The 19,083-nt window shown below is 43.9% G+C and overlaps 1 protein-coding gene across 1 annotated transcript in view; it reads right to left on the bottom strand.

The window, feature by feature from the left end:
- Nucleotides 1–12,871: 12,871 nt before the first annotated feature.
- Nucleotides 12,872–19,083, bottom strand: part of LOC128378578 (polycomb protein suz12-B-like) — a 33,497-nt gene continuing 27,285 nt past the window's right edge. Inside the window, exons 12-16 of the mRNA XM_053338145.1 lie at nucleotides 17,739–17,882; nucleotides 16,773–16,930; nucleotides 15,419–15,617; nucleotides 14,462–14,541; nucleotides 12,872–13,349 (exon numbers count right to left, since the gene is read on the bottom strand). Coding sequence (XP_053194120.1) covers nucleotides 12,923–13,349; nucleotides 14,462–14,541; nucleotides 15,419–15,617; nucleotides 16,773–16,930; nucleotides 17,739–17,882 — 1,008 coding nt within the window. The 3' untranslated portion in view covers nucleotides 12,872–12,922. The remainder of the gene's footprint in view (nucleotides 13,350–14,461; nucleotides 14,542–15,418; nucleotides 15,618–16,772; nucleotides 16,931–17,738; nucleotides 17,883–19,083) is intronic.

Here is a 19,083-nt window from a genome sequence, read left to right as displayed (position 1 = left end):
CCATCTCTACGTTGCCATGGTAACTAGATGGCAGCTGTCACTCAAACTAACTCTTGGTTGATTTTAGTCATTTTTGAGTCTCTTTAGTCTCTCCATCTCTACGTTGCCATGGTAACTAGATGGCAGCTGTCACTCAAACTAACTGTAGGTTGATTTTAGTCATTTTTATGTCTTTTTTTTGGAAGCATTTGGGTTTCTTTAGTCAATTGAAGTTAACTATGAACTATTCATTTCACTAAAACACATGGACATAGATACAGAACAGCTTCAATGGACAGAGATTGTAGCATCTGTACAAAAGTATAACAATTCAAACATTTTCTTTTGGTGCATTTTGAGCCACTTTAGGTAAAGTCATCAGATTTTAAAATAAAAGAACATCTGCTGTGTTTTTACAAGCTGTTAAATACTGTATGTACAAGTACAATACTGAGATTAAGTGTTATAAATACTGTAGAAAAACTCTTATTATCTAATCTTATTAAAACTATTAATGATTAAATTTTACCCAGAAAAGCCTCAATGGACCAAAAGTATAACATTTTAACATATTTCCTTTTGGTGCATTTTGGGCCACTTAAGGAAAAAGTCATCAGATTTCAAAATAAAAGCACATTTGTGGTGTTTTTACAAGCTGTTAAATGTAGAAAATACGGGCTGTCAGCGTTAACGCGTTAATCACGATTAGATTAATGCAATCCATAACGCGTTCATTTTTTTAAATCTCATTTTAATGTTGCAAGCCTTTTTGTCCCTTCTACTCCCCCGTAGACGGCTCCTCTAGCTGTAGCGCTATGCTTTGAAGTGGCCTCCTGCAGTAAACCTACCGCGCTGATGGAAAGTAAGAGAGCTACTGGACTTTTGAACGGCTTGTTTAACTTTAAAACACTTCCAGACGCTTCAGTTGACAAGTCAAAAGTAAAATGCAACCTGTGTCAAACGGAGTTTAACTACCACCGGAGTACGTGGAGTTTGAGTTAGCACCTCCACGCTAAACACCCAGGTGCAGCCAAGCCAGCCTCAGCTCCACCAAAGGACCATTTTGGAGTGTGGGAGTCGCAGCAGAGCCGTGATTGATTCCCAGTTAAGACACTCTGGTAAGAAATGCTTTACATTATGGGCTTAAAACTGCCTTCAAATGGAAAATAACAGGATTTTAAACATGCAATTCAAAACACGATTAATCGTGATTAACTATGGAAATTCTGCGATTAATCTCAATTAAAAAAAATTTATCGTTTGACAGCCCTAGTAAAAAATGAACAGTATGTAAAGGTTTAAAAAAAAGGTCAAGCAGCGAACGTTCCTCATAGTGTTATAAAAAAACCTCCTGTGAAGTGTGTTTTATTTTAGTTTTTTTATTATCTTTTTCAAACCTCCGTCGAGGAAGCTGTGGAGCGATTATCTTATATTTCTAGTCTTAGTTTGATTCTGCGGCCTTCGTTACGAGGTTGTTCAGTGTTTACAGCTTTGTGTTTCGTTTTCGTTCTTTAAAAAAAAAAAAATTGTCGGCACATCCCTCGCTGGTAGGGAAGAGTTTTTTTTAATCTATGCATCGTCTTCATGGTAGCCATAGCAACAGGAGGCAACAAGAAGACGGATGTTATGGTTTTTTTTTTGTTGCTTTTTAATGTTTTTTTTTTTTTTTTTGTTAGAAGCAGGAAAGTAAAGACACTTTAAAATCTCTTTTTTTTTTTTAAAGGGTTAAACTTCTTAAAACCTGCTGGACTATTTTTTATTTTATTTTATTTTTTTCATTATAACAAAAACTCGTCACTGTGAAAATCGCACCTCTTTTTTTTCTTCATTTTTTAAAAGGGTCAGTTCATTTAAAAAAAAAAAAAAAAAAAAAGAAGCATATCCGTCGGTTTCGTTTTGCAGAATCAGCTCAACCCTCCTCCTGCTGCAAATGTGGATTCATCCGCCACTGAAAGTAGTCCCAACAGAAGCACTATGACTGCTGTTTCCTCGCGGCTTCACGCTTTTTAATAAGTCGACTCTCCGGATCTCGGAGCCAATCAGAAGCTTGGAAAATGCAAAAAAAAAAAAAAATGAAAGAAAATTTAAATCCAGATTTCGAACCTGGAAAACGTCCGACTGAGCTCAGAGGAAGAGCTCAGCTTTTAACTATTTTATTAACTTTTATTTTATTTTTATTAATTATTAATTTCAGCCCGATATGTTTCGATTCGTTTTTCAAAATAAAATGTTTTCCTGTGACTTTTTATCCTGAAATAACGACAAATCTTTAAATAATGTAAAAAAAAAAAAAAAAACTGAATCATTATCTCGGGATAAAACGCTACCTTTAACTTTTAGATCATTTTAACCCTTTGTGTCGTCCTCCGGGTCAAATTGACCCCGTCTGTTTAGACTGTTCCTTCCTTCCTCCCTTCCTTCCTCCCTCCCCCTTTCTTCCTCCATTCGGTTCTTCCTTCCTCCCTTCCTCCCTGCCTCCTTCTTTCCTTCCCTCCTTCCTTATTTCCTCTGTACTTCTTTCCTTCCTCTTTTCCTTTCTTCTCTCTCCGACCTTCCTTCCTTCTTTCCTTTACTCCCTCCCTCCCTTCCTTCCTTCCTTCCTCCCCCTTTCTTCCTTCCCTCCTTCCTTATTTCCTCTGTACTTCTTTCCTTCCTCTTTTCCTTTCTTCTCTCTCCTACCTTCCTTCCTTCTTTCCTTTCCTCCCTTCCTTCCCCCCGCCTTTCCTTTCCTTCCTTCCTTCTTTCCTCCCTCCCTCCTACCTTCCTTCCTTCTTTATTTCCTACGTCCTTCCTTCCTTTCATTCCTCCCTTCCTTCTTTCCTTTCCTCCCTCCCTCCCTCCCTCCTACCTTCCTTCCTTCTTTATTTCCTCCGTCCTTCCTTCCTTTCATTCCTCCCTTCCTTCTTTCCTTTACTCCCTCCCTCCCCTTCCTTCCTTCCTTCCTTCCTTCCTTCCTTCCTTCTCCCTCCCTTCCTTCCTTGACTCGAGGACAACAGGAGGGTTAAAACTTAAAGATTGGTAAGATTGGTTGAAACTGTACGTTAATTATCACTTTTTTTTCTTTTTTTAACGTTTTTTAACCACAAAAAAAAAAAAAAAATCAGAACTCATTCGAGCTACGATCCTTTTTCAAGCTGTTACATTCAATTAAACTTTTTGCAAAGACAATCCTGCAAAGACAAAGTGGGAGGACGAGAGAGTGTGAGATTAAATCTTATATATTATATTATATTATATTATATTATATTATATAACATTATTGATAAATGTGCTCCGACAGCCTGAATTCTTACTGTGTGTGTGTGTTGGCTGCTGTTCATAGAGAAGGAGAGTGATGATAAGATGTGACCTCGTCTGTGTAGCGTTGATACTAAACAGCAGAGAAACAAGGAGGAAGTAAAACAGGAAGTGGAGTTTAACCTTTTTTAATTTATAGACGATCTGCAAATATATTATTTTCACTACCAACAAATTATGTTTTTGATTAGTTGATTAATCATTTAGCCTTTTAATAATAGTAATAATAAACCTGTATTAAAGGACGTAAGGCCCTTCCTCCTTCCCTCCCTCCTTTTTTCCTATCTCCCTTCCTTCTTTCCTCCCTTCCTCTTTTCCTTTCTCCCTCCCTCCCTCCCTCCCTCCCTCCCTCCTTCCTTCCTTCTTCCGTCCTCCATTCCATCCTCCCTCCTTCCTGCCCTCCTTCCTTCCTCCCTCCCTTCTCTTTCTTTCCTTCTCTCTTTCTTTCCTCCCTCCCTCACTTCCTTCCTTCCTCTTTTCCTCGCTCCCTCCCTCCCTCCTTCCTTACTTCTTCCCTCCTCCCTCCTTCCTGCCCTTCTTCCTTCTTCCCTCCTCCCTTCCATCCTTCCTTCCTCCCTATCTTCCTTCCTTCCTTCTCTTTCTTTCCTTCCCTCCCTCCTTCCTTCTTTCCTCTGTCCTTTCCTCCTTTCCTTTCTCCCTCCCTCCCTTCCTTCCTCCTGCCCTCGTTCCTTCCTCCCTCCCTTCCCTCCTTCCTCCCTTCTCCCTCCCTTCCTCCCTTGACTCGAGAAGAACAGAAGAGTTAAACTTTGGAGCAATTTCAAGAAAGCAGATTCAGTTTATTTCTTTAATTTAATTTTAGTTTTTTTTTTTTTACATCGACGAGTCCTCCCGGCTTTTGTCTCCTTGTTTTTCTGCTGGTCTGAGCTCCGTGTTTGTGGACAGCGGGACCACGAACACGTCGAGCTGATGGTACAAAATCTCCTTTTTAAAAAAAAAAAAAAAAAAACTCACTGTGTCTCCTTTTCCTACCTGAAGGAGGAAAAAACTGGTGACTAACCACATTTACAAAAAAAAAGAGAAAAAGAAAAAGAAGCTGTTTCAAAGAGTTTGGCAGTGAACGTAGTGACATCTGCTGGCTGAATCTTTGTGTTGAATTTATTCTCACTGCTGTCATCTTTGATATTTTGTTCAATAAACATCATTATAGAAATTAAAAGAGTGGCTTTTTTGTTGTTGTTAACCCTCTATAGGACACTCATTGAAAGGAAGGAAGGAAGGGAGGAAGGAAGGAAGGAAGGTAGGGGGGAGGAAAGAAAGAAGGAGGGAGGAAGGGAAGAAAGAAGGAAGGAAGGAAGAAGAAAGGGGGGTGGAGGAAGTAAAGACGGAAGGGAGGAGAGAAGGAGGGAGGGAGGAAGGAAAGGAAGGATGGAGGAAGGAAGGGAGGAGAGAAGGAAGGGAGGAGAGAAGGAGGAAGGGAGGAGAGAAGGAGGGAGGGAGGAAGAACAGATGGAAGGAAGGAGGGAGGGAGGAAGAACAGATGGAAGGGAGGAGAGAAGGAGGGAGGGAGGAAGGACAGATGGAAGGAAGGAAAGGAAGGAAGGAACGAGGGAGGGAGAAGGGAAGAAAGAAGGCAGGGAGGAAGTAAAGGAAGGAAGGACGGAGGAAATAAGGAACAAGGGAGGGAGAAAGGAAAAGAGGAAGGGAAGAAAGAAGGCAGGGAGGAAGGAAAGGAAGGAAGGAAAGAAGGGAGGAAGGGAGGATATTTTGGGATATTTACAGAAGTTACCAAATATAATTATTTGCCCAATAAAGGGTTAAACAGGCAGGACTGGAAAATGAGATGTAAGAAAACATAATTTGATGTTACTAGTTATGTCATTTGCACCTAAAGTAAAATATTTCCACTCATATTTTTTAATATATTTTGGATTTTATGAGTTGTATCTCCACCAGGATGTGTTGCCCTTATTAAGGTATAAAATGGTGATAATGGTAAAAATACTTAGATGTGTTATATAAAGGTTGAATATGTCGAATATTTATTAAAAGCTATATATTTTTTAAAATAATACAGCCACGGGGCGTTTTGAGGGGTACAGAATGAAAGTATTGCTTTTCCATAAAAATAAAAAAATTTAGTCTGAATTAATATTTTTAAATTTTTTTAGCGGGTTCAACAATGACGTTCTGACACGTGCTGTGTACATTGTACCAGCCAATTAGCGACCGGAAGTGCGGGTTGCCAGGGTTGTCTGTTGTTCCTGCGCAGCTACTGTAGGCTGGCACTGGGTGAAATGGAGTTGTAAACAAGCAGAGCCGTGTTGGACTCACTAAAACCAGCGTTTTTTGCTCTCAAGTACAACTTTTCATCACAAAACTTCGAAGGTAAGACAGAATATCTGTTAGTCGCTGTAAATAAGTGGTTGTTTAACTTTTGTATTGTTTGGCTGCTGGTTTACTGAGTTTGTGTCGGAGGGTAATAATAGTGGTACTGTTGAACTCGCCAGGGTCTTAGCTTTCATATGAGATGCTATTTGTTTGTGTACCATGAAGTATCAAAACGGTAGCAATGGAAATGTGGAGAGTGGGTTGACTTTCTGACGCTATTCGGATTTTGATATTTGATCATTAATATGCTTGGTGTCTGAGTTGTGTTTGGTGTGTGTAAAAATGACTTATATGTGCTTGTAGCGGAGTTTCTCTTGTTTAATGTGATGTGCAGTATGACTGTATTGCTACATAATTAGGGGATCATCCCTATGTTCCCCGGGTCCTATGTCCCTATATCCTACGCTTTATATGTGACTGGGGAACATAGGGATGATCCCGTCTACAGTTAACCACCGAATTAGCAGGCGAGTTAGCCGCGATCGGGGAACATAGGCTCCCCAGGTTTAACTGCTACTCCCACTGGCGTTACAATGTAATGTACCTCGGTGGTTTCAAGTCAGTTAAAGCGAGGGTATGTTCGCTTCCTATTTTCAAAATAAAAGCACCAACTCTATCGTTATGGTTTTCTTAATAATAAAAGGCAACGGGTGTTTTATTTTGTGAAAATGACCGGAAGTGCGTTACTCGCTACGGCTAACTTGAGCGGCTCCGAATTCGCAGGAACAAAACTTTAAGCAGATGTTATTTGGACAAATTAGCGTCACATAAAATATCCACAATAAAATCCGTTTCAGCCGATCAGGCTACAGAAACAAGCAATCATTTTGAGTTGGGAGCTAGCTAGCTAATCAATTATACACCACTCAAAGAAAGACTTCCAGTTGAATAAATACTGTTGTAGAATTAATTGGTCGAAATTCGTCGTTACCCTGTATGATTTATTACTTGACATGGCGCAGGCTGATTGATGGACGTACGAACCTGGCAACCCGACTGCTGGAATTATTTTTATTTGTTGCGACTACGATCTCGAGACACTAGATGGTGGTGTTCTGCTCATTCTCCATATTCAACCTTTAACATAGAAAAGTGGAGATACCAGGGAAAGGAGGAGGGAGGGAGGGAGGAAAGAGGAAGGAAAGAAAGAGGAGGGAGGAAGGAAAGGAAGATAGGAGGGAAGGAAAGAAGGAGGGAGGTAGGAAGGAAGGAAGATCGGAGGGAAGGAAGGAAACAAGGAGGGAGGAAGGAAGGAAGGGAGGAAAGAGAGGAAGGAAAGAAAGAGAGGAGGGAGGGAGGAAGGTAGGAGAGAAGGAAAGAAGGAGGGAGAAGGGAAGGAAGATAGGAGGGAAGGAAAGAAGGAGGGAGGGAGGAAGGAAGATCGGAGGGAAGGAAACAAGGAGGGAGGAAGGAAGGGAGGAAAGAGAGGAAGGAAAGAAAGAGAGGAGGGAGGGAGGAAGGAAGGAAGGGAGGAAAGAGAGGAAGGAAACAAGGAGGGAGGAAGGTAGGGGGGAGGAAAGAAAGAAGAGAAGGAGGGAGGGAGGAAGGAAGGAAAGAAAGAAAGAGAGAAGGAAGGAAGGAAGGGAGGAAAGAAGGAAGGAAAGAAGGAAGGAACAGGTGAGAGGACGACAGGAAGGTTAAAACATTTTTCAGTGTGAATGAGAAAGTGATACATTCTGCTCATTAATATCACACATACTAGTTTCTAAACTGATTTTTTTTTTTCAAAGTATAAACCTACCACAAGCTTCAATTCTACCAATCTATAAGGCACTTATAGCCTACATTTAACCCTTTATTGGGCAAATAATTATATTTGGTAACTTCTGTAAATATCCCAAAATATCCTTCCTTCCTTCCTTCTTTCCTTCCTTTCCTTCCTCCCTTCCTTCTTTCTTCCCTTCTTCTTTTCCTTTCTCCCTCCCTCGTTCCTTATTTCCTCCGTCCTTCCTTCCTTTCTTTCCTTCCATCTGTCCTTCCTCCCTCCCTCCTTCTCTCCTCCCTTCCTTCTTTCCTTCCTTCCTTCCTTCCATCTGTCCTTCCTCCCTCCCTCCTTCTCTCCTCCCTTCCTTCTTTCCTTCCTCCATCCCCCTTTCTTCTTCCTTCCTTCCTTCTTTCTTCCCTTCCTCTTTCTCTCTTTCTTTCCTTCCCCCACCTTCCTTCTTTCCTCCCTCCTTCCTTCCTTCCTTCCTTTCATCCTTCCTCCCTTCCTTTCAATGAGTGTCCTATAAAGGGTTAAACAACCACCTTAACCATCCTAACAGGAAGTTAAAGAGTCTGTATCTCCTGGTGCACGCTGCGTGTTTAAGGGTTAAAGAATAATTTTATTGCAATAATTAAAATACCATTGTTAAAAAAAAAAAAAAAAAAGGTGTGAAATTACTATTTTAAGTTAAATATTACATTGCTGCAGATGGCCAGGGCGTTTTTAAAAAATGATATCATTATAAATATGGATTTCTATTTAACCTTTTAAAAAATACCCATTTGAAAATGTTTTGCAGGACACAAAGGCACAAATTTAGTCTGAAAAGTGAGTTTTGAGCAGATGAATCTATAAACGTGTCATATTACCATAATGATTTTAACCCTCCTGTTGTCCTCGAGTCAAGGAAGAAAGGGAGGAAAGGAAGGGAGGAAGGAAATGAAGAAAGAAAGGATGGAGGAAAGAAGGAAGAAAGGTAAGAAAGGAAAAGAGGAAGGCAGGAAAGAAGAAAGGGAGGAAGGTAGGGGGAGGTAGGAAGGAAAGGATGGAGGAAGGAAGGGAGGGCGGACAGAAGGAAGGAAGGAAGGAAAGAGAGGGAGCGAGGGGGGTGGGGGGTTAAATGTATGTTTTAATGTTTCTGTTTTATGTAAAGCACATTGAGTTGCCATTGTGTATGAAATGCGCTATATAAATAAAACTGCCTTGCCTTAAAACAACCAGAGAAAGAAAGAAAAAGAGGCGACGGTACAAAATTGTTCTTTTTAATAGAAACCATTCTGACTCAACGGAAAAGTTCACAACGTCAAGCTGTTTTTTTTTTTTTCTTGTTGTTGGTTGTTTTTTTACATTACATTATTGTTGTCGTTTTCTTGACATGGCTCCTCCCATCTTGTGCAAAAATGCTGCTGGTCTCGTGAATGAACAAAAAAAAAAAAACCTAGGAAAAAAAACAAAAACCCAATAATCCACCACCTGCATCTACAGAAGGTTAAACGTCACTCAGAAACGCTGCAGATTGATGTAAAAAGCTTCGAAGAAGGAGAAGAAGAAGGAGGAGGAGGACGAGGAGGAGGAGGAGGAGAAGAAGAAAATGAGAAGATGACATCAAAAGCTTTTAACCCTCCTGTTGTCCTCAGGTCAAGGAAGGAAGGAAAGGAGTAAGGAGGAAAAGAGGAAGGAAGTAAGGAGAGAAGGAAGGGATGAAGGAAGGGAGGAAAGGAGGAAGGGACGAAGGGAGGGAGGAAGGAAAGGAGTAAGGAGGAAAAGAGGAAGGAGGAAGGAGGAAGGGAGGAAAGGAGGAAGGGACGAAGGGAGGGAGGAAGGAAAGGAGTAAGGAGGAAAAGTGGAAGGAAGTAAGGAGAGAAGGAAGGAAGGAAGGAAGGAAAGAAGGAGTAAGGAGAGAGGGAGGGAGGAAAGGAAGAAGGGACGAAGGTAGTAAGGAAGGAAGGAAAGGAGTAAGGAGGAAAAGAGGAAGGAAGTAAGGAGAGAAGGAAGGGACGAAGGAAGGAAGGAAGGAAAGGAGTAAGGAAGGAAGGAAAGGAGTAAGGAGGAAAAGAGGAAGAAAGTAAGGAGAAAAGGAAGGAAGAAAGGAAGGAGTAAGGAGAGAGGGAGGGATGAAGGAAGGAAGGAAGCAAGGAAGGAAGGATAGAAGGAGGAGGGAGCAAAGAAAGGAGAGGAGGGGAAGGAAGGAAGGAACAATCAAAAGAGACGGGGTCAATTTGACCCGGGAGGACGACACGAAGGTTAAAAAAGGAAAAAAAAAACTAAAACCCAAAACGATCAGTTGCCACGGCAACGCCGACCCCAACAGCTGGCTGCATCTGCAAGCTCATACTGCATCATCATCATCATCATGTTTAAATACGGCGCAGTGATTTAAAAAGTCAGATTTCAAGGCGGTGAGGACAGCACACTTTTTTTTTTAATTTATTTTTTTAATATATATATTTTTATATTTATAGTTTTAAAAAAAAAGCAAGAATATTTTTCACAAGAGCGGAGAAAGAAATCTGTTCGTCCTCTTCTTCGTCCCCTTTGGTCTGTAAACTAAGAAAAGCTGGTTTCCAAACAATCATATTCCCAAAAAGCTAATTTATTATACACATGAAGTTTCACAAAGTTTTTTTTTCTTTTTTTAAATCTATATATGCAGCAATAACAGGCGGGAAAATACACCCCAAAAAAAAAAAAAAAAAAAAAAAAAAAAACCCAAAACAGCCGAATAATGACAGAAAAATATAAAACACGGCTATTTGTTCAACTTGAGTTAATGTTGAGATATTTAACTGTGTGCTGTTTCAGCCTCGGCCTCCTTTTTAAACCCTTTTTTAAAATTTTTTATTAATTAATGAATCATTCAGTCGCTCGTTGGACTCCATTTATTTTTAGCTGCAGAAAGATCTTCAACCCCTCCCGTTGTCCTCGGCTCAAAAATATATGGATTTTTTTATTTGGTCTAATTACGTGAAAATCAAAAAGGATGTTTCTTTATGACTGTAATCACCATTTTCATTTAATTGACCCCAAAAAAATTAACTTTTTTTTTTCTTATATAAAAGAGTAAAGTAGAAATTCTGTGTTCAAACTTCATTTTAACTCAAGTTTTATAGATTTTTTTTTTTTTTGAAATTATGGTCAAAAGGCTTCATTTAACCCTCCTGTTGTCCTCAAGTCAAGGAAGGACAGGAGGAAGGAAGGAAGGAAAGGAAGTGAGGGAGGAAGGAAGGAAGGAAAGGAGTAAGGAGAGAGGGAGGAAAAGAGGAGGGACGTATGGAAGGAGGAAGGAAGGAAGGAAAGGAGTAAGGAGGGAGGGAGGGAGGGAGGAATGAAGGAAAGGAGTAAGGAGGGAGGGAGGGAGGGAGGAATGAAGGAAGGGAGTAAGGAGGGAGGGAGGAATGAAGGAAGGAAAGGAGTAAGGAAGGAAGTGAGGGAGGAAGGAAGGAAGGAAGGAGAGGAGTAAGGAGGGAGGGAGGAAAGGAGGAAGGAGAGAGGGAGGAAAAGAGGAAGGAAGTATGGAAGGAGGAGGGAGCAAAGAAAGAGGGAAGGAGGCGAAGAATGAAGAAAGAAAGAGGGAGGAATGAAGGAAAGGAAAGAAGGAAGGGATGAGGAAGGAAGGAAAGGAGGAAGGAAGGAAAGAAGGAACAGTCAAAAGAGATGGGGTCAATTTGACCCGGGAGGACGACAGGAGGGTTAAATTAAATCATACCTCACGTCTACGCTCCTCTAGACTCAAACTTAAAACACTCGACTCGCACAAGAGACCCTTCTGATTTTTTTTTTTTGGGGGGGGGGGGGGGGGGGTCATAAAAAGACAGGAGGATGAAATGCGACACAAAAAAAAAAGAAAGGAAAGCGAGGATGCATCCAGGCGTTTGGCAGTGGAGGTCGCTGTAAGAAGAAGAGGAGGAGGAGGAGGAGGAGGAATCCGAAACGTCTTCATTTACTCCCGAGTTAAAAACTAGCACCTGTCGTAGAAATGAGCTGGAAGTGTTTAAGTACACGCACACTAGTGTCCCACTGCTTTTGGTGAATCCAGTTTATTTGAGTGTGTGTGTGTGTGTGTGTGTGTGTGTGTGTGTGTGTGTGTTACAGAGATCCAGCTGAGCCCTAAAACCGGAACAAACCACATACTGAGCAACACTTTAATAAAAAAAAAGAAACAAAAAAACTAAAAAAAAGACCCCAAAATTAATCAATATGATGATAAATAACAATATTCTGAGGATCAATGAGGTGAAGTGAAAGTCTAACATCAGTAACCGGAGTGAATCAGTGAGAATTAAATGAATGAAATACCCGAAAAAAAAAAGAAAAAAGAAAAAAAAGGAGCAGCAGGATTCAGGAGGAGCCACAAACCAACCAAAGTGGTTTCTTGTGGATTGTTGAGGTTCAGCGCAGGATCGGATCGGATCGGAAGTCCTGTGATGCTAACGTGTAAATCACACTCTGCAAATAAAACAAACAAAAAAAAAAAAAAACCTTTGGTGGAGTGTTTCTTTCTGGAAGTTCACACTCGAGGAAGACGACAGAAATAATCCCGTTAAAATCAAACGAACAACATTACAAAAAAAAGTTGAAAGAAAAAAAATTACGAAGAAATATGTTGACGGACAAAAAATGGTTATCGAAAAAATTACGAAAAAAAATTGTTACTGAAAAAATTACGGGGGGAAAATTGCTGACGAAAAAAAACAGTAGCGAGAAAATTACCAAAAAAAAAAAAGTTACCGAAAAAATTATTAAAAAAAAAAAAAATGTTGACGGAAACATTACCAAAAAAATTGTTACTGAAAAAAATTACGGGGAAAAAAGTTACCGAAAAAAATTAAGTGAAAAAAAACAACTCTTACCGAATAATTTCCGGAAAGAAAATTGCTGATGAAAAAAAAAAAAAAAAATGTTTGCGAAACCCCCCTCTAAACACCCCCCCCCCCCCCCCCCCCCCGCAACGAACTGAGCGAAGTTTAGAGAGCGACAACGAGTCTGTAGATCAGCTTTTTAAAAAAAATGTTTTATTGTCTTTCTGAAACGGAAAAAAGTCCAACAGCTACTTCGAGATCGTGAATCTGTGCTCGCTCAGTTCGGTCTATAAAACCCAGAATGGATTAAAGAGGATTCATAGTTAATAATAATAATAATTATAATAATAATAATAATAATGATAAAGCTGGTGGGGAGGAGGAGAAAAAAAAAAAAGGAGAGCGCTTGTTGGCAGTTATATTTGTTTTTTGGTTGTAAGCTGAATGAACTGTAGTTGAGGAAAAATGAGGAATAACAGAAAAAAAAAAGAAGAAGAAGAAGAAAATAACGATTCTTTGCTTCAAGTTTTTTCCGAGTTATGAATGAAGAGTCTTTCTGATGGAGGATTGTGACAAAAAACAACCAAAAAAAACAAAAGCCACCTTCAATAATTAAAGTTTACGATGTTACCTGCATTTGAAATCCCTGCAGTAACCTGTGTGTGTGTGTGTGTGTATTTTGTGTATTCTCGTCTTTCCCCCGCCTTATCTCCCCCCCTCGCCCTCCTCGCCAAAAAAAAAAAAAAAAAAAAAAAAAAAAAAAGTCAGTTCAACTCCTCCCACATGTCGTTGCTCAGTTTAAATCCGGGTCCGACCCGAGTTTCTGCTCCCGCTGGTTCCCGTTCTCCGAGCTGCCGCTGCCACCGCCGCCGCCGCTAGTCTCATCGCTACACGCTTTAAACTCGGACATATCGGGATCCGGCTCCGGCTGAGACTCCACAGCCGTCTCCCAGTCCTCTTCCTCTTCTTCCTCCTCCTCCTCCTCCTCCTCCTCTCCACCCTCCTCCCTTTTGTCTTTGCCCCTCTGAGCCGCCTGGTTCTGGAGGAGGCGGAGCCCGGCCATGGCGCGGTCGATGGTCGTGGTGCTCACCAGGTTGAAGTCGTGCATGCTGATCAGGTGCAGCAGGAAGTTGCGGCAGAGGTTGTGACGGACGATGAAGGCGCCGTGCTGCTCGGCGAACACCAGGCACGCCTTGTTCATCTGGTTGTCCGCTATGAAACTGGAAGGAGGAAGAGGAAGAGGAAGAGGAGGGTCAATAAAACTCTTCCCCAAATGCGTGTTTAGTTGGTCGGGCAATATATCGACATTATATGGATATCGTGATCTGAGACTAGGGAGGAAGGAAGGAAGAAAGGAGGGAGGAAGGAGGGAAGGAAGGACGGAGGAAATAAGGAAGGAAGGAAGGAAGGAAAGGAGGAAGAAGGAAGGAAAAGAGGAAGGGAGGAGGGAGGAAAGACGGAAGGACAGAGGAAAGAGGAAAGAGGAAGGAAGGAAGGAAGGAAGGGAGGAAGGGAGAAAGGAAAGAAAGGAAGGACGGAGGAAATACAGAAGGGAGGGAGGGAAGGAGGAAATAAGGAAGGAAGAGGGAGGGAGGGAGGAAATAAGGAAGGAAGGCAGGGGGAGAGGAAAGAAATGAAGGAGAGAAGGAAAGAAAGATGGAGGTAGGAAGGAAGGACAGAAGGAAGGGAGTAAAGAGAGAGGAAGGAAGGAAAGACAGAAGGAAGGGAGTAAAGAGAGAGGAAGGAAGGAAAGACAGAAGGAAGGGAGTAAAGAGAGGAAGGAAGGACAGAAGGAAGGGAGTAAAGAGAGAGGAAGGAAGGAAAGACAGAAGGAAGGGAGTAAAGAGAGAGGAATGAAGGAAAGACAGAAGGAAGGGAGTAAAGAGAGAGGAATGAAGGAAAGACAGAAGGAAGGGAGTAAAGAGAGAGGAAGGAAGGAAAGACAGAAGGAAGGGAGTAAAGAGAGAGGAAGGAAGGAAAGACAGAAGGAAGGGAGTAAAGAGAGGAAGGAAGGACAGAAGGAAGGGAGTAAAGAGAGAGGAAGGAAGGAAAGACAGAAGGAAGGGAGTAAAGAGAGAGGAAGGAATGAAGGACAGAAGGAAGGGAGTTAAGAGAGAGGAAGGAAGGGAAGACAGAAGGAAGGGAGTAAAGAGAGAGGAAGGAAGGAAGGAAGGAAGGAAAGAAGGAACAGTCAATTTGACCCGGGACGACGACACAAAGGTAAAACAGTAAAACCTCGGTTTACATATACGAGGCGTTAGTCACCATAGAAACGAGGGGGGAAAAAAAGAAAAAAAAGAAAAGAAAAAAAAAAGACAAACTTGATACAGACCCTCGCTTCATGACGTGCAGGTTCCACAGCTTCATGATCTCCTTCTCGCCCTCGTTGACGTCGGTGAAGTCGTCGATTTGCTGCGGTGAGAGCAGAGCAGAGAGAAGATGATTATCGGCAGAGGAGAAGAGCGTGCACGAGGAGCGTGCACGAGGAGCGTGAGAGAGAGACGTTTCAGTTTTATTGATGGTGAAAGATAAATGATGACGAAGCGAGAGAAGGAAGCAACAAAACAAGATTAAAAGAAACAAACACCTTCTCCTTTCCTTCCTCCCTTCCGTCTTCCCTCCCTCCTCCTCTCTTTCTTTCCTCCCCCCTACCTTCCTCCTTCTTCCGTTCCATCCTTCCTTCCTCCCTTCTTCTTCTTCCTTCCATCCTTCCCTCCTCCCTTCAGACCTCCCTCCCTTCCTTCCTTCCTCCCTCCCTCCCTCCTTTCCTTCCTCCCTTCTTCTTCTGTTCCTCCCTTTCTTCCCTCCCTTCTTTCCTTCCCTTCCTTCCTTCTTCTTTCATTCCATCATTCCAGACCTCCCTCCCTTCTTCTTCCGTTCCATCCTTCCCTCCCTTCCTCCCTCCCTTCCTTCCTCCCTCCCTCCCTTCTACTTCCGTTCCATCCTTCCCTCCTCCCTTCTTTACTTCCTTCCTCCCTCCTTTCCTTCCCTTCCTTCCTTCCTCCCTCCCTCCCTTCTTCTTCCATACCATCCTTCCCTCCTCCCTTCCTTTCCTTCCTCCTTTCCTCCTCCCTTCCTTTCCTTCCTTCCTTCCGTTCCATCCTTCCCTCCTCCCTCCCTTCCTTCCTTGACTTGAGTACAACAGGAGGGTTAAACATACTTTCTTCATGTTGTCACTCATTCATTGTCACTATCTACCCACTTTGAACTTCTCCCCGTTAACTCCCGTGGAAAGTTTCCAACTTTATAAAATTCCCTGGTATTTTACGTGGTTGAGTATTAAACTGACCTTCACGGTTTTCTCTTTGAGCCAGTCGGGGTCCCTCTCGTCCTCGCTGTCCACCTCCATCTCCTGCGGCCGCAGCGGCACGCAGCTGTCACTGTGGAAGTAGAGGCGGTTGTGTCCGCTGATGTACGGCCGCTGCTGATCCGAGTCGTTGTCCTCCGGCTCCAGAAACTCCGACAGGCTGGGCTTTGTCCTCTTGGGCCTGGACGGAGTGCAGAAGAGACGCGGCGGCGGCAGGGGCGGCGGGTTAATAACTCGGTTTGTAAGATCAATCAATCAATCAATCTTTATTTGTATAGCACCAATTCACAACAGAGTTATCTCAAGGCTCTTCACACATAGAGCAGGTCTAAACCAAACTCTTAACTTTAAAGAGACCCAACATTCCCACATGAGACACAGTGGAGAGAAAAAACTCCCTTTTAACAGGAAGAACCCTCAGAACCAGACTCAGAGTGGGAGAACATCTGCCTGGACTGGTTGGAGTAGAGAGGAGAGAGAGGAAGGAAAGAGGAGAGAGAGGAAGGATAGAAGAGATAGAGGAGGAAGGAGAGGAGAAAAGAGAGGAAGGAGAGGAGAGAGGAAGGAGAGGAGAAGAGAGAGGAAGGAGAGAGAGAGAGGAAGGAGAGGAGAGAGAGGAGGAAGGAGAGGAGAGAGAGAGGAAGGAGAGGAGAGAGAGGAGAGAGGAAGGAGAGGACAGAGAGGAAGGATAGAGGAGAGGAGGAAGGAGAGGAGAAGAGCGAGGGAGGAGAGGAAGGAGAGGAGAGAGAAGAAGGAGAGGAGAGGAGAGAGGAAGGAGAGGAGAGGAGGAAGGAGAGGAGAAGAGCGAGGGAGGAGAGAGAGGAAGGATAGAAGAGATAGAGGAGAGGAGAGAGAGGAAGGATAGAGGAGAGAGGAAGAAGGAGAGGAGAGAGAGGAAGGATAGAAGAGATAGAGGAGGAAGGAGAGAAGAAGGAGAGGAGAGAGGAAGGAGAGGAGAGAGAAGAAGGAGAGGAGAGGAGAGAGGAAGGAGAGGAGAAGAGAGAGGAGAGGAGAGGAGAGGAGAGAGGAAGGAGAGGAGAGAGAGGAAGGAGAGGAGAGAGAGGAAGGATAGAAGAGAGAGAGGAGGAAGGAGAGGAGAAGAGAGAGGGAGGAGAGGAAGGAGAGGAGAGAGGAAGGAGAGGACAGAGAGGAAGGATAGAGGAGAGGAGGAAGGAGAGGAGAAGAGAGGGAGGAGAGGAAGGAGAGGAGAGAGAAGAAGGAGAGGAGAGGAGAGAGGGAGGAGAGGAGAGAGAAGAAGGAGAGGAGACTCAGAAGTGGGCGGAGCTTAGTAAGAAAAGCTAAACATGAGACGAGGAGAGAGTGAAAGTTTCATCACCTGCAGACGAGGATGTGAGTGACGGCGGTTCTCTTGACGGGGCCGTTCCTGCTGAAGGCGAAGCCCGGCTGGCTGTGGATGTCCTGAGGGTTTCCTGCGTACGAGCCATCGTAGTTCTCGTTGATGGACACCTCGATCTTCGCTCCTTTAGCATGCGGCTGCAGAGGAAGGTCACCAAGAGGAGCGAGTTCATTTAAATTATTATTATTTAAACAATAAGAGACTTCAAACTGAAAATCTAGATAATTATAGTATAGTACTATATCCTTCCCTCCTCCCTTCTTCTTCCGTTCCATCCTTCCCTCCTCCCTTCCTTTCCTCCCTTCCTTCCCTCCCTTCTTCTTCCATTCCATCCTTCCCTCATCCCTCCCTTCTTCTTCCGTTCCATCCTTCCCTCCTCCCTTCCTTTCCTCCTTCCTTCCCTTCCTTCCTTCTTCCGTTCCATCCTCCCTCCCTTCCTTCCCCCCTCATTTCCTTCCCTTCCTTCCTTCCCCCCTCCCTTCTTCTTCCCTTCCTCCCTCCTTTCTTCTTCCGTTCCATCCTTCCCTCCTCCCTTCCTCCCTCCTTCCTTTCCTTTCCTTCCTTTCCCCTCCCTTCTTCTTCCTGTCGTCCTCCCGGGTCAAATTGACCACGTCTGTTTTGACTGTTCCTTCTTTCCTCCCTCCTTTCCTTCCTTCCGTCTGTCCTTCTTTCTGTCCCTCCTTCTCTTTCTTTCCTCCCTTCCTTCCTCCCTCCCTCCTTTCTTCTTCCGTTCCTTCCTTCCTCCCTCCCTCCTTCTTCCGTTCCATCTTTCCCTCCTCCCTTCCTTTCCTTCCTCCTTCTTCTGTTCCATCCTTCCCTCCTCCCTCCCTATCCTCCCTTCCTTCCCCCCTCCTTTCCTTCCCTTCCTCAGTACACTTCACCTGAGCTACTTTTACCAGCTTCTATTTCTTCTTTTATTTTATTTAGTGTTTCAGTCCGTCTCACCACGTAGTTGAAGATGAAGCGGGAGTGGGACAGTTTGAGGTGTTTGACCAGACTGTAGAGCTTCCTGCAGTTGAGGGTACACCAGGGACAGTGCAGGTCGTCTCTGGCCTCCGTCTGCTGCCGGGTGTTGTGGTTGTACTGGAACTGGACACAAAAACACAGACGGAGAGGCGGAGTGAGTGAGACACAACTCTTCTCTTACAAGGAGCAACTGTAGCCCCCCCCCCTCGCTGAAAAGGGGAAGGAAAAGGAAGGACGGAAGGAAGGGGGGGAGAAGGGAAGGATGGAACGGAAGAAGAAGTGAGGGAGGAGGGAAGAAGAAGGAAAGGAAGGAAGGGAGGGAGGAAGGAAGGGAGGGAAGGAAAGGGGGGAAGGATGGAACGGAAGAAGTAGTGAGGGAGGAGGGAAGGAAAGAAAGGAGGAAGGAAGGAAGGAAAGGAGGGGGGAAGGAAAGGGAGGAGGGGGGAAGGAAAGGGGGGAGGAGGGAAGGATGGAACGGAAGAAGAAGTGAGGGAGGAGGGAAGAAGAAGGAAAGGAAGGAAGAGAGGGAAGGAAGGAAGAGAGGGAAGGGAGGGAGGAGGGAAGGAGGGAGGGAAGGTAGGGAGGAGGGAAGGATGGAACGGAAGAAGAAGGGAGGGAAGAAGGGGAGGAAAGAAAGGAGCAACTGTAGCCCCCCCCTCGCTGAAAAGGAAGGACGGAAGGAAGGAAGGGAAGGAAAGGGGGGAAGGATGGAACGGAAGAAGTAGTGAGGGAGGAGGGAAGGAAAGAAAGGAGGAAGGAAGGAAGGAAAGGAGGGGGGAAGGAAAGAGAGGAGGGGGGAAGGAAAGGGGGGAGGAGGGAAGGATGGAACGGAAGAAGAAGTGAGGGAGGAGGGAAGAAGAAGGAAAGGAAGGAAGAGAGGGAAGGGAGGGAGGAGGGAAGGATGGAACGGAAGAAGAAGGGAGGGAAGAAGGGGAGGAAAGAAAGGAGGAAGGAAGGAAGGAAAGGAGGGGGGAAGGGAGCGAGGAAGGAAATAGGAAGGAAAAGAGGGAGGGAGGAAAGGAAGGAAGGAAGGAAAGAAGGAAGGAAAGAAGAAAGGAATCAAGGAAGGAAGAAAGGTAGGAGGGAGGGAGGAAAGAAGGAAGGGAGGAAAGACAGAGGAAGGAAAGAAAGAGAGAAGGAGGGAGGGAGGAAGGACAGATGGAAGGAAGGAAGGAAGGAAGGAAGGAAGGAAAGGTCAACTGATGAAGTTTTATATATATCACTACTTTCGTCCAGCAAATGTAAAATATCATGTTAGTTGCACTCATACAGTTAAAATATTAAAACAATGCAACTTCCTTCTTTCCTTCCTCCGTCCTTCCGT

Source organism: Scomber japonicus, chromosome 18 (genome assembly GCF_027409825.1).
Source record: "Scomber japonicus isolate fScoJap1 chromosome 18, fScoJap1.pri, whole genome shotgun sequence".
NCBI classification, from domain to species: domain Eukaryota; kingdom Metazoa; phylum Chordata; class Actinopteri; order Scombriformes; family Scombridae; genus Scomber; species Scomber japonicus.
This window is presented reverse-complemented; position numbering and strand designations above follow the sequence as displayed.